The 15,338-nt window shown below is 40.5% G+C and overlaps 1 protein-coding gene across 4 annotated transcripts in view; it reads right to left on the bottom strand.

Annotated features, from left to right (window-relative positions):
- The window catches only part of LOC146512239 (KAT8 regulatory NSL complex subunit 1-like), a 42,270-nt gene that overhangs the window by 25,398 nt on the left and 1,534 nt on the right, over window positions 1-15,338 (bottom strand). For 2 of the 4 annotated variants that reach the window (XM_085171181.1, XM_085171184.1), the window contains exons 1-2: window positions 10,149-13,738; window positions 4,922-6,389 (exon numbers count right to left, since the gene is read on the bottom strand). In XM_085171181.1, coding sequence (XP_085027307.1) covers window positions 4,922-6,321 — 1,400 coding nt within the window. In that variant the 5' untranslated portion in view covers window positions 6,322-6,389; window positions 10,149-13,738. The other 2 variants (XM_085171182.1, XM_085171183.1) reach the window with 2 other exon arrangements.

Genomic DNA, 15,338 nt, shown 5'->3' with positions numbered 1-15,338 from the left:
GCATACATCCGTAAATACACAGACATGGAGGAATGAGTATGGGGACAACGTAGCTGAGCAGCTGAGACTGCAGAGTAATGCTGAGCCATAAGCATGAAGGGCACGCTGTGGTCCCGGCCAAACTAGTCACCCTGATCCACAAGCAGAAGCAAGGTGGGCAGACAGTCATTTAACTGTCCTGATGCATTAGTATCATATGAGCAACGTGTACTCCATCACTGAAGCACAGTTTGATCAACTAAAACATGCAAAGCACCCAAACCTGAGTGCAAATACGCAGACGTTTTCATTGTTCTGTCTACGAGGCATTATGTAACATCTGAGATTTCCTGATGAGCGTTTATTGTTGCCTCAGAAACGAAAAGGAAAAAAAAGTGCCCACTCATTTCTCAATGCAGTGTAACAGGCTTAATCTAATGCATCCAAGCGATTCTGCAAATAGTTTATAAAGGAAAGCAGCATGGACAGACGTCACATTGACAGCCTGCGCCAGATGCTGGCCAGTTGGCTGGCCCCCCAATCCTCTGAGATACGAGAAACCACGTCTACAGTAAAGACAGCGATGATGGGATTAGCTGTAAGTAATGCAACGCATCCAAATAGGTTATTTTACACAACGCTGTCAACTCGCCTGACATTAAATAATTGAGGTGCTGCTGGCCTGAAGAAGACAACATTACATTGTGAGTGTAGTGTTGAGTGGTACCAAGCTGTAACCCAGTAATTGGTAACTGAGACAAAGTGCCAGTTGTGAAAATGTGGCTTCATGGTACATACGTACATAAACACACACACCTTATTCCCAGGAAGACGAACATGTTCACAAAGGGAGCTAAGGTTTCAGAGCCGCAGGGCTGGGAGCTAAGAAACCAGTTTTTTGGGGTTTTTCATTTTTTAAATATACTGAATGAACAGCTACACAATGTCCGTGTTCTTCCTTGATTACAGAAGAGGTTTTGGCCTTCTATCCTAAGGAAAATCACCAGACATGTTACAAAAAAAAAAAAAAAAGAAGAAGTTTGACTTTATGTGGTTTTATTTTACTCACGATCAATGTGACAAAAAAAAAACAAAAACAAAAAAAACAGGAAAATGCACAGATGACTTAGGAAAACGCCGACTTACTGCAAACCAATTACACTGCATACACCTGTAGTCGCCCTCCAGAGGCCAATTTTGAGCCAGATAAATTAAAAGTTTTATATTGCATTTTTTCTTAGCAGGTATCACCATGAATAAAAAAATACATAATTTTCCTCTGCTTTGAATATTTAAAACTTGTCATGTGTAATGTCTTCAAATTACCAGCTGTATATTTTAGGGGCTTTTCCAAGATCAAAATTTGTCTTTGGCGGGTGAGCATAAGCATGTTTAGAGTCCACACTAGGCCTAAACATTGCTCCAGCTAAGTGATATCAGTCTACTCTCACATTTTACACCAAACTAGTGCAGACCCACACTACTTTGTGGGGGTGTAATTCCTCTTACTTCGGTTGTTTGCCTGTCTGGCTAATGGTGGGTGGCTGCATAGCACCTTAGAGCCAGCAGCTAACTGGTGTTGGACATTAATAAAACACTAATATTTAGTGTAAACCCACTATTATGTGCATTGCTGACTACAAATATATAACAGTATTTAAACACCTGTTGACTGTGAAGTTACAGCCACTCATCTGTATTCAAGAGAGGCACTTCTGTCTGTCAGGGGAGAAGCTAACTACTATCAATTAAAGCAAATAGTTTAACCAACTAGCATTTTGAATAGTGAGAGCAGCAAACCTTAGTCATGTAGTCCACTGGTTTGTGCACGCACAAATGGCAAAACCAAAACTTCAAGGCACACCTGTACTCTTATCTGCTGTTCATTCTTTTTTGATATTGTAATGCGACTTCTGACAGCCCAACCTGTACCTCAACTCCATCCCTGCTTCTGATACTTTAACCCAACCCAACAGTCTTGTGACTTCTGGTTCAAATTCAACACTCTTTTTAACTGGCAGATATTTCGTTTCCAAATGCCTCGTCAGCTAGCTTGACATGGTGGCATTAACCAACACCTCACAACAGATGCCACACGTCAGTTGAGCCCTGTTGATATCCCCTCTCACTAAAGTCGCAAAACAGGTAGCTTTCATGTACTGATGCAACAAATGAATTAATACTTAATTGTTGTATATCACAGCAACACATGGTTGTTACAAATCCTGTAGCACACTCATACTTACCTAGAGCACACTACCTCGGAACCACAGGTGTTAACGTTTCTTGAGTTCAATTAATCTATTTATATTTCCACAGAATGTGTTAAATAATCCTGATTTATCTAAAAGAACTGAAATTTGGATGTTTATCTATAATCAATCCAAGGTGAAACCAATTCTTTGTTAAGTTGAAACTTGATAAAATTTCAAGTAATTCAGGCTAAGAGCACACTGCTGCCCTCAAACACAAAGCTTAACTAGTTGCTCTCAGGTTAAGGTCACATACATGAGTGAAAAACGACACTTGTTTGCTTAACACATCTCCTGACCTGTAGGCCCCAAGCTTGCTTCAGTAGGGTTAACATTGTTAGCCAATGATTGATTAGTGATCGTCTCTGAGCAAAACAACATTTAGAAACGGTCATACACTCACAAGTTCTGATGTGTCATTTACCATACAGGTTCAAATCCAGCGTTTCACAGAGTGGGGGGAAAAAAACTGTAAATACATGTACAGTTTTCCACAGAAACGTGCTTGAATTCACTGAAGAGTTAGTGCTTGTTAAGAGTGACTAAGGCTCCAAGAAGCCGTTGCTGCTTCACAATAAAAGCCTTGTGATGGCTGGTGGCTGGAAAGCTTTCATGGTAAAGCAGCAACAAGACGTATCATGTTGGCTATAACAGAAGATTAACTGAAGCAGATGAAGAAAAGATGAAGCCACTGTTGGGAATTTCAGCTGATTATTACATGATGATTGGTCCCCTTTAGAGAAAGAAATCACTGAATATAATGAGCTCAGTATGAGTCATTTACATCATGTCTAAAGAGCTAACCGAGCCCAACACGTAAACTCAAATAATACCTTGAAGTACTTCAGGTGCTTGGTGAAAAGTGCTTTTGATCATCATTACTTGGGGAAATTCAAGAGATGCCTACATTATAATGTGCCGAGTTAGAGCTAAAAGAAAGGGTTAAGTTGATCCACCAATTTGCCTTGACGGCCTCTAATTAAACCAACCTTTCCACACTGTTTCCTCTGCCTGGCATTTTCACTGACAAGATGCAACTATCAGCTATGAGTTCACAAATAATACAGCCATCTAAAATGTCACGACTTCCCATTTCTATCACCATGACCCTGATGACCTCCTGGCAAATCGTATCCACTACTGAAAACAAAGGAGACTGAATTAAAAAAAAATACAACAACAAAAAAACAAAACCCTGTTGTAGTATTTTTAAGAACATAACTTTGGGAACCCCCTGCAGACATGACAGCTTTCACTTTCATTACAAACATGCAACTCTGAACTGCCATATTCACCCTTATTATCTAAACGACTACTACTAGTACTACTACTTTATACAGGCATTTTAAAAGGCATTAGAGAACTTTGTATCCTGGGTTTTAACACATCTTATTTAATTTTCAATTTTGCTTAATGTTACTTTCCCTAATTTTCTACCTTATTTTTTGTAACATTTTTATTTGTCTTGTTTTATTTTCTCTGGCATTCTATTGTATTTGATATACATTTTTAGTTATTCTCTCTATAGTTGAATCAATTATTTCATTTACATTTATTTTCCCCTTTAATTTTTTAACTTGTGTTTTATTTATCTTGCGTATCATATTTATTTAGTTTTCTTAATTGATTTGCTTCTTTTTGTGTTTGAACAAGACAGAAAATGTATCAAGTATATTTAGAACTTAATCAACATATTCTCACCCCCAATGAGCTCCACAGAAAACATTCAAAAACCATTTGCTCCAAAACTGAACCCCTCAGTCATGTATGCTAAGGACACAAGTTTCTTGTTACGTTATGGAGTTATTTAGGTCAAAGGTCTAAAGTCAACACTGGAAAGGATAATAAAAATCAGTGATCTTAACTGCTTTGTTAATAATCTACCCAATCTTCAACAAGCCAGTAACTCCATTAATGCTGCTAACACCACCTGCTCTACCCCCCCCCCCCCCACACACACACACACACACACACACTTTCCCCAAATCTAATGACACAGAAAGACGTTCTCTGATGTGAACTTCCCATGAAGTACATGCACAGGCCACCCTCCTGGCTGCGGGAAACCTGACGTCACAACAGGCAGCATGTTAAAATATAAAACTCACACCTTCTGCAAAAACCACCACCACCCCTGCAGCTCTACGTTCCTACTAGGTTTCAGTTTTAAACCAAAACAGTGATGTGCTCTGTGGGTGCTCATTTTTTCGCCCTGCAAATAAATACAACGCTTGATTTCAGCTCAGGCCCTCTCAGGAGGCAGCAAGTCCATTCGAGCCGGTTCGTTCTCCACAGGATAGCACCCACACAACTACACGCTCTCTCTCTGGGTGAATTGTACCTCTTACCCCTTCCTGGAGTTTTACCCAACAACTACTGAGGCAGGCTATGTGGTTACAATTGTCACTAGCACCTGGAATGGCATAACAGAAAAACTGCAGCAAGAAACTTTCCCTGGAAATATAGGGACTGAATAACTCCCAGCACCATGAAATGTCAGAGTACTGTGGCTTTACCAAACAGTGCAGCCAAATTTTAAATGAATCCTTCTGTGGAGCTTCTGTATAAAACCTTTTTCCAACATAAGACTTCTTTCCCTCAGTGTTCACCTCCAGTCTTTGAAGGCTCTAACCAGCTGTGTGCTTGTGCTCAAACTCCCTGACAGCCTGATGTCTCAGAGGGTGACTTACATTTTGACATGCCGCTGCTCAATGTCCACTCGGGACAGCTCCTCCTCCTCCAGGTCAGAGTCCCCTCCAGAGCTACTCTCTGTTACATCAGAGTCAAAGGCGCTTTCTGCTGAATGAAGGTTGGCTGAGCCACTCAAATACAACCTCTCCAGCTCCAAGGGCATCGAGCCACTTTTCAGGAAACGACTCAGACCATCCCGGTTGTTTGACGAGTGGCGCCCGGTCCTCCATGAAGCTGTGGGGGTTGCAGTCTCTGATTTCCGGTTGCTGCCTAGTAGCCGATTCAAGGCCGTGTCCAAGAAGCCACCCAGCTGCTGCTGAATGTGCCGCTCAACCTGCTTTGCCTGTACCACCTGAAGACGTTTGTGCAGGCGTCGCAGTCGGCTCTCGAGCTCAGCCTGGCGGCTGCTATTGATAAGAGTGCGTTCTCTTACATGAGCGTCGAGGCTATCTGAGGAGGAACCGCAGGGTATGGGAGGTGCAGGCGTACATGGCGGTGAGCCCTGCTGACTGCTGCCTGGCCTCTCTCCATCAGAACCCTGTGGCTGACTCGTAGGGGTATCTGGATCTGCTTCCTCCAAATTTGCCTGTTCAACTGGGTTAGGGTTGCCGCTGGTAAAGGGAGAAAGTGCAGCTGACTGAAGCACTGGTGGTTCGACGTTTTGTCCATCTGTGTTTTGAGAAACCCCAGAGGAATGCCTCCGTTTGAGAGCTCCTTTCAAAGGGATGTGCCCTGTTAAGGTTGCCGTCAAGGTTTCAGAGTCAAAGGGCAGGTTCTGGGGCTGAGAGTCGGTGGCGGCGGGAGGCTTGTCGCCATTCACCGCGACCACACAGCCAGAGCTGGACATGGTGGCCAGCTTCTTGGCCAGGCCGTTGACGGGTGCCATGGGCTGGCCGCTTCCGTTGGTGCCGCCACTCATGAGACTTTTGAGCTGGCCGCCCGACAGTTCAATCGCCTGCCTCTTCCTGAGGAAGTCTCCGCTGCCGTTGAGCAGAGAGTTGGGCAGTATTCTGTGGCTTTTCAGCACAGACTGTTTAATGAGGACTCCTTGCAGCTTAATTGACTCCTTAGTTGAAGGGACAGGTGTCACATCCGGGTAAAGATAAGAAGCCACAAGTGGCTGGAGTTTGCCCAGGGCAGAGGCCTGGGACACAGAGTCAGATTGGGCCTGTGGCTGCTGCTGTTCCTGGTTACCGCCTCCGCCACAAAAGTCGAGGGGACACTCTTCGGAGGTGGCCTTGCACTTGGCGGGGCCGCTGCTGTGGATGAGGATGTTGCTGGCGTTACCGTTGTTCTCTGCACTGGCTGGTGAGAGACTCGAGGATGGGGCAGCCAGTTTGAAGCGGATGTGGTGAGCTTCGGCTGGGGCGTCGGTGAGAGCGGGCGCCATCGCAGCCATGCAGTGCAGAGGGACGGGCACCGCGGCCTGCTCCACTCCACCCGCTTACTGCCCCACCTGAGGACAGCCTGCAGGGACAAAAAAATGACAGAAAAGAAGAAATAAAAGTTAAGAGTCACCTTATGACCAAAAACCACCCATCATCAAATTCTGATACTATTTCACATGAGGGAGTTGTGTGGTAGATTTCCCATCAGCGCTTAAGAGATAACATTAGTAACCTTATACAGGGATGTGCCTCATCACAAGGTGTAAACAAACATACAGATACTACCTATGTTCATTTAAAACTGAAACCAGCAGCTCCATAAGTGTCATTTATATTCATTCATTCAAAATTACTCAGGTGAGGGAACCATAAGACCTCTTCTTGAAATATGAGAAACCATATTTGATGCAATAAATGCAGTATTTTAGTGACTGTGTTCAGCAACCAAGTATACACAAAAATATGCTTTATTCAAACCACTGCTTGCACAGTGAAATTTTTGTTGTCCACATGTTGTTGTCTCCTATTATGATTATGATTATTATTATTGTTATAATAATGATATGAATACAATAATATTATTATTGCAACAACAATATAACAATAAAAACAACACTAAGAAGAAGAAGATGGAGAAAAAGACGAACAGTAATATTTTAAATACTAAGACTTTTGTATTCAACTGTGTCATACGTCAGCCATGATACAACATATCCAGGGATCATCATACCAGCATACATTTTTATGGTGACATAATAATGTCATCACAATATCATTACTGTAAAACAATATGCTTTTATGTGCAACAAGCCCAGGCATGTCTGAGAGCGATGAAGATTTGGTGCCTAAAAGGGAAATATTTCAACAATCTCCACTAACCAAAAAAACGTACAAGAAAATTGTTCTACTCTAAAGGTGGAAACAAACGTGTCACCACTTCAGGAAAAAATTATAATTAAAATAAATAAACTTTAAAAACAAAACAAAGGCTATGGATGAGGGGATACTAGTAGCTCCCAAAAGAAAACAAGGGTGGATGGAAATTACTGATCCGGTTACATAGTAATGAAGGAGGACTTTCAGCAACTGATTAAAAAAGCTGAACCAAAGTTACAAGTTATTAAATATTTTTCAGTTTCATTATGTGATAATATTGCGCAGCTACTGAACTGTTACAAGGTTAAGTTGGTTTCGCTATTGTTAAACAACAATTTTATACTTGAAATTTCCTGGAGAAAAGCAAACAAGGCCACATTTGTCTTTTGCTGTGTCACTGGATATAATGCCGTGTCACTACTACACTATTGCTGCTGTTGGCACTTTATTTCAATAGATTCACACTTCAAATTAGCAATTTCTCATCAATGATATTAGCTCATTAGAAAAGGAGGATGAGCCATGCCCTTCACTTACGTGTACCCACAAGCTTCAAGAATCAAACATGAATAAAGAATTCAGTATTTTCAAGATTATCAAGATTTAATGCTGAGGTTATATCAACCACCCCTAATATGTACAATGGTTTTCTTCACAAGATGGCTAGAAATACTGGGAGAATTTGTAATTTTTTTGTCCAACAAGGCAACAGGAAAAAGCAGGAACTCCTTGTGTTTACTGTACACTGACTAATCTTGCTGATGTTGGTAGTATCTCCACCCCCTCTGTTAGCCAGGAAAAATCCATGTTTCATCCATATACTTAAAAAAAAATATTCTCCATAATAATTGTATATCATGATGGGAAAAACATGAATGCAGACTGTGCCTGTATACAACAAAACATTAAACAGAAATACTTGCTGTACAGGTTCTGTAAGACTGTACAATGAGTGGAAAATTACTAACCACCACCCCAAAAGAAAGTTTCTTACCTTACATGTTTATTAAAATATGTTCAATATAAATGTACTAATACTAATGGAAACTCCATGACATTGACTCTGAATGCGAAAGCTAAGGTGAAGTCTGAATGTCAAGTTAAACACCTAATAAACTGAACTGGTGACTCTTTGACATGCTGCCGACCTGTGAACTGCTAAAGAAGAAAACATGAGCAAAGTTGAAGGGTAAGAAAATCGCGGGCAAAAGTGTTTTCAGTCTCTTAAAATACAATCGTTCACTCCAGAACCATTCTTTGGCTGTGACTGAAATCAACAATAATGTGTCAACAGAGGGACCCACAACATCTGGTAAGTACAAAGAAATTAAACTGCACACACTGACCTTGGGGCTGGTGATGCTAAAGACAAAGATGGAATAAACAGACAACTGAGCTAAATCCCAGGCTAATAAATTATTATTCCCACTCCACCCATGCCTGTGTGAACAAGCCTTCATTGTCTTTAACTTAACAAAGCTGCTCTTTAAAATATACGCTTTGGAAGACATATTTTTATGAGAGAGGAACAGGAAAAGCCAATGCAAATTTCCCCAAACCCCACTGCCCTACATGTGCCCTGGTAAGTCAGTATGCAGCAGGGTTTCTTACAGTAAGTAGGTGGATTTAGGCCCCAGCATTAGCCCAAAGCACATGATGTCATCCTGACTGGATTCTTGTTTAATTTTCAGCTATTACACCTTTCCCTAAATTATTACCCAATTACATCCGTCAGTAAATTATTCAAATTTGAAAAAAAAACCTTAAGGACGTCAAACGTGCCAAGTATCTCTTGTATCTATGTTAAACTTTTAGATAAAAAGCCTCCCTTCTCACAATTCAGCAGATAAAAAGCGAGCTGCATGTACGCTGTAGCGTCTGCAGGGCGAGATGAATGGAGGCGGCTCTCAGTATTTTCACCGCAGTTTCTAGTCAGCGCGCACTACGCCATGTTGGTATTTCCGAAGCAGATTATGCAATGCAATTCATCCACCTTAAAAAAAAAACAAAAAAAACGCCCATTCCGCTTTAAACACACTGAGCGAGTTCATGCAACACGCTGAGCATAGAACAGGGGTAATTTAAATAACCAATCCTACGGACCGACTGCACCATTAGTGAGCCTCTGTAGAGATGCGACAAAAATAATGTCCACATCCAACGTTTAGCCAAGCATAACGCAATCACCAAAATGTCTTCCTGATGTTTACAAAAGCGTTTTGAGAGCACACGGCTATAATAGTCTATTCATAGCCTTGAAGCCACCGAAGAGCAGAGCGATTGTAGCATCGAGACGTGGCTGAATATCTTAAGAAAACATACACGCGAGCAGAAGATCACGCAGCAGGGGAAACTCGGCAGATAAATATCTCCTCCGTGGAGCCTGTCACTTCAGACACACTGTGTGCAAATTAACGCTGCTGATGCAAGAAACACAACCTGCCCGCAAGCTTAGCCTCCAGCTGCAGTGAAAAGCTGCCCATCCGCGTCACATTAGATCTTTTATTTTGAAGCTCTCTCTCCAATATCTCGGCCGTAAACTTTGAGCTAACCCAGTTAGGCACGTAAACATTTCCAGCCTGCGTAACCTGTGCGCACCGCCCGGGCAGATAGTTTGAGGCGCATAAACGCCCAGCACTGACATGTATTATGAGAGCATAAATAACGAAACGGAGAATTAGCGTGAGAATGAATCCTGGCCTCTTGTTAGCATCTGGCCATCCCCAGAACTTATTTTAAAACGCGCTGGGAGCGAAATGCAGGGTGCAGACATGGTTTGCATTGTAATTAGACCTACAGGAACAAATGCGAGGCAGCCCTGTTGTTTTTACATTTAAATCTACAGCGGTCCTCATTCAGTTCGCCAAACAAATGGGGCTCAAATGTGTCAAAAGCGGAGAAGTTGGGGGTAGACCCAGCCAAGTCTAGCTAGCTCGCTAACAAAGAAAAAGGAGGAACCTACCACGTGACGAGGTTGCACTATCCGAGGGAATTTCGGCAACAATCCCCTGCAGTTTCTGGTGGAAAAAAATCCAAGGGTGCTAACACGCACACACACGCACAAAATGTGGCGCGTTGACTCGATCACTCAGCCATCAATTAATATCCATAAAATAATAAATGCAACCAGAGAGCGGAGGAAAAGGGGCCCGGGTCCACAGCGCAGAGCCGCTCGGGTTCGTTCCGGATACAGCAATGGGCGAATCAACGAGCTACACCTTGCTCGCCAGCTAGCCTCGCCGAATATAAGGGCAAGGCCGCGAAACCGTCCTTTCTACTCCAAATTACTTCAAACGTAGGCGATTTCACGGCAATCCTTTACCGAAAAGTCCGATTCCCGGTGAGGAAGAGGTAATCCAGACGGCAGTTTGCCGCGAGCCGTTTTCTCTCGTTTTAGGGAGAGACGCTTAGAAAATGGCGGCTAGCTCCTCTCCCTCGGATTTGACTCTGACAAACATAGAAGTGCTGCGCGCGCGCGTGAGTGTGTGCGTATGTGCTAGAGCTGGTAGGCGGGAGACGTTTCTCATAGTCACCACTAGAGTAAAGGGCAGATAAGAAACGACATAAAAGCTCAAAAGAAGATCCCACAGGAGGGCATTGTCTTCCAAAAAAGATACCAGCGGACACACACTTTTATTTTCTTGCTGTACTGGTTCCGCGGCTGCTGCTGTTTCTGGTTAAACACGCCATATCTATGCTCCTACTCCAACGGTACACACAGAAAATACCCCTTATGCTTCAAAGACCACCTGTGCGCTAAATATTTACGCGGAAAATCAACAATAACTAACAGGAACGAGGACTACAGCCGGGATCTGCTCCCCTAAGCAGCTATTTTTTGGAAGAATTTGTGCAAACAGAGCCTGCGCCTCTTGTCACTTTTTAACAGGAACAGGATCGCCCACAAACACCACACTACACTACATACAACAAGCTTCATGACGAGGTGCAGCCAGCGGCCACATGAAGGAGCTCTTCTCCACAGTGCTGCGTGTAATAAAATAATAAAAGCCTCACGCTGTGCCCAAACATAGCGCCAACTACCTCCAAACAAGAACAAACGAAGCTAAAACTACAAGGGAATCAATTGAAGTCATCAGTCTTAAATGTTTATGTTTAGTGTCAAGTGTTACTGGCCGCATGAAGGAGATCTTCCCCACAGAGCCGCGTGTAAACCTTCATATTGTGCAAAAAACAGCGCCAACTATGTCCGAACAGGCATAAATGAAACAAAACTCAGTTAATGAATATGTCTTAGCAACGTGTTAGGTCAACAAGAAATAAAGTTTCTAAAAAGTTTGTGTATTTTAACCCTATTTATTATAAATATCTACAGTGCTAATTAGATTATTATTACTATGCATTATAATGATTTATTATAATGCATTCTAGTGGCAGATATTTTATTTTTCACCATCTAATTTGAGCAATTTATGACCAGAAAGTTCTGTACTGAGCCACAATACATATTTAATCCTTATAATGAAGGCGACACAGCCTGTTAAGTATCAATTAGTCTGACAACATTATAAAAACTTACTTTCTATGGCATGTTTTAAAACACTTACTTACAAACCAGCATTTTCTTTAGAACGGTCTCATGTTTTTGTTGCATTTATACTGCTATCTTTTTTTATTAGCCGCAAAACAAAACAACTGCAGGATAAAATATATACGAGCATGTTTAAGGCTAAAAAAGTTGCTTTAATATACTTTGAGTCCTACCTGTGTTTCTGTGAAATTTTTCAATTGTTGCCTAATAGAGTTAAAAAAGAGACTTTTTATTAAAAGTTTTTAATAAAAAGTGACGTTTTCATTTTATTTTGACTGATGTCCAGATGCAGATGAAGCATTTGGGAGGGCCTGGATCACAGGAAGTCTTTGTTATTATAGACAAACCTCTTATTACTTTGTATTATGGAAAACCGATTCTGAGGGGATCAGACCAAAAAAAATGTTGACATCTGACTGATTTTTAAGGAGGTTTAATGAACTCAAGCTTGTTTCTTAAATGGCCATACATAACATAACAAAGACTACTTCCCTTAGCTAAATGTGCATCAGTCATGCTTACTGGTGTAGTCAAACCCAACAGAGGCCCCTTCTGAACTAGGAAAAACCCTCTGCATTACCTTAATTAGTGATACTCAAGCCGACCCTTTTTAAAATAGTATTTTTATTGTATTTTATTTTTTATTATTTTGCCTTTAAAAAGAAATTAAAAACAATTGGATAGTGAAGAAAGACGTGTCAGCAGTTTGGACTCGAACCAAGGCCACTGTTTTCTGCTTTCAAAAGCTTTTGCAATTTAAGGTAAGATTTAAACAGGTATATACCTGATCAAATAAGTAAACAAATTTCCCCACCTGTGGGACTAAAGGTTTATCTTATCTCATCTAACAAATTTTACTTGCTTCTTCTTGACCTAATTTTGCATAATTTCTTTTCATTTTTATTTTTAAGAGATGAAGTAGCAGCTGGCAGCTGGGTTGAAGGCTAGCTTATTGGCTACTATTTGCAGCGATGTTGACTGACGTCCACATCAATGGAAAAATAAACAATTAATATTTGCCACTGAACAGCTTGTTTCTAAACGTTTACATTGTCATTTTGATTTTTTTCCCCAGGCTTAATTGTGTCTAAATTGTATTGAGGCTAAAAACTGAGATATAATTTATCTATTTTTGACTGATAAACCTGAACATCATGGAGCTTCAAATTAATTGAATTTTTGTTTATCATATGAAGGTATTTTTAGCACAGCTCTAGCACAGTGAGTATGTTATCCTAATTTTCTTGGATGGACTTCAAGTTACATTAGGCACAACTTTAATTGAAAAATATGCCCTGTGATTTGTTGAAATTGTTTAAAAAGTAATATCAGATTCAAATTTCTCTTTCAAACACTATTTATTGTTTTTATTTGTTTAGTTTTTGCTAAGGGAGGCTACATTTCTGCAGCTACTCGCCCATCACTAGATGATCATACTGTTACTCCAGTGTCTCTTGCTTGTCTGGTTTATCTTCTTTGACATTTAAATAAACAACTTTTAATAACATCCTGTGCACTAGAAGATAATCCTATAAACGACTCGTTGCACACGGACAGCCATTTTCCCACACTAAAAGAGAAATTCAACGTAGTTCTCTACTGAGAAGTGTTTTCGTCTAAAAACGGGTACAAACCCGAGCTGAGATGTTTACAAAGTTACATTATATCCTCTCTTGTCTCACTACCATTTAAGCCCACTAATAAATGAAAATGGAAAAAATATGTGATTTTAGATTGTTTCAGTACCTCTGATCTCCTGATGCTTGTTAAGTATTAAAAATGAATGCACCCCACTTATTCTAACAGGTCTTGCATGGCCTCTGAGCATGATCAGACTACCAGAAAGGACATGCATTATAAACACTTCATTATCTGTGTGTGTGGAAATCAGAGGGAGGAAGAAAGCAATTGTTCAGAAAATTAAACAAAATTAAGGAGGAAATAATGGAGTGATGCAGAGAGAATAACATTTTTACAAATTAAACAGAATTCTAACGGTTATAGTGGTAAAATTAGATTAAAAACAGTACTTTTACATAGAAAAACAGGATTGGAAATGTGTATTTCTTTAGCTTTTTTTAAAACCAGAGAATGAGATTATTTTAGATAAATATATATTAAAGAAACTTTCAAAAAACATCAATTCCAATTAATGAGATCAAATTTATGTAATTAATAATTACATAGTTTCTAATAAAAAAATGCTTAATTTAGCCTTGTAAATAGTAAAATGAACTGTATTTGTATTTGCTTTTCTAGTCCCTAAGGACCCCAAAGCGCTTTACACAACCTGTCATCCACCCATTCACACACTGGTGATGGCAGCTACATTGCAGCCACAGCCACCCTGGGGCGCACTGACAGAGGCGAGGCTGCCGGACACTGGCGCCACCGGGCCCTCTGACCACCAACAATAGGCAATGGGTGAAGTGTCTTGCCCAAGGACACAACGACCGAGACTGTCCAAGCCGGGGCTCGAACCGGCAGGGGTATACTTCCATTTAACTCTTGCAAATTACTGTAATAAAATAAAGAAATATACCTTGTCATTTCTTAAGAGAAAAAAAACGTTGTTGGCTTCAATCTCTGATCATTTCTGGATTTTCTTTTCTTTTATATTAACGACTATCATTTTCAAAAATGTTTGTTGTTTTTATAAGAATATTACACTTTTTACAAACATAACTTTTTCAGTGAACCAGTCTTGTCACTAGTTTCATTTCTGAGAATTTCTGCATTTTTTTTCTTGAAAATTTGATTGCCATTTCTTATTGATTTACCACAGTAACTTTTAAAAGTGTGATTTTCACCTCCTAATATTACTTCTATCCTTTTGTTGTTGCTTTTTCTTAACCTAAAATGAGCCCCGCAGGTCTTCATGGGAAGTGAACAAAAAACATCACAGAAACAAAACAAACCGATTTGTGACTGTTATAACTGGCAAATACCCATCCATCCATTTGCTCTTGCTCCAGGTTACAGCTGATGCAAAGATGTCGCAACTTCCTTGTGCTCCTCCTAGGTGATCCCTTCAGGCTTCAAGGATATGTAATCCATCCCACTTGACCAAAATACATCCACAGGGACATGTCCACAGAGTATCCTAATCAGATGCTCTTCACACGGGTGCTCAAAATCCAGGCTACTTATATCCCTGATGTGATCTTTTCTCCAAGGCCATAGGGTGGCTGCAGCACCCCCTGGCTTTAAAATAAAGATAAATGCATATAACAATTATACCTTTAACTCCATTGTCGATGAACTCCAATCAATAATCCATGGGATCATTTTCCCGGTTTCCACACATGAAAATATGACACCTAAAATGAAACAAATAAAATAAAAAATAAGATTACTTGAATCATATTTAAAAATTTCAGACAATACATTTATCTATGATGGCGTAGTAGGAAAAGATAGAGGGTTAGGTGATGCGCAAGCCTGTAACTCTTGTGGAATTTTTTGTTTGTACATGTTGCAAGTTACAGATATATAAGCTACTATCAGCTGCTCCCTTAATTCACAAGGCCCTTGTTGGACCATGTTGTTGATTTGGCAGATTTTACTTTTTATTTTCCTTCAGTTCTTATGCTAGATGCC

Source organism: Neolamprologus multifasciatus, chromosome 8, assembly GCF_963576455.1.
Source record: "Neolamprologus multifasciatus chromosome 8, fNeoMul1.2, whole genome shotgun sequence".
Taxonomy (NCBI): Eukaryota; Metazoa; Chordata; class Actinopteri; order Cichliformes; family Cichlidae; genus Neolamprologus; species Neolamprologus multifasciatus.
This window is presented reverse-complemented; position numbering and strand designations above follow the sequence as displayed.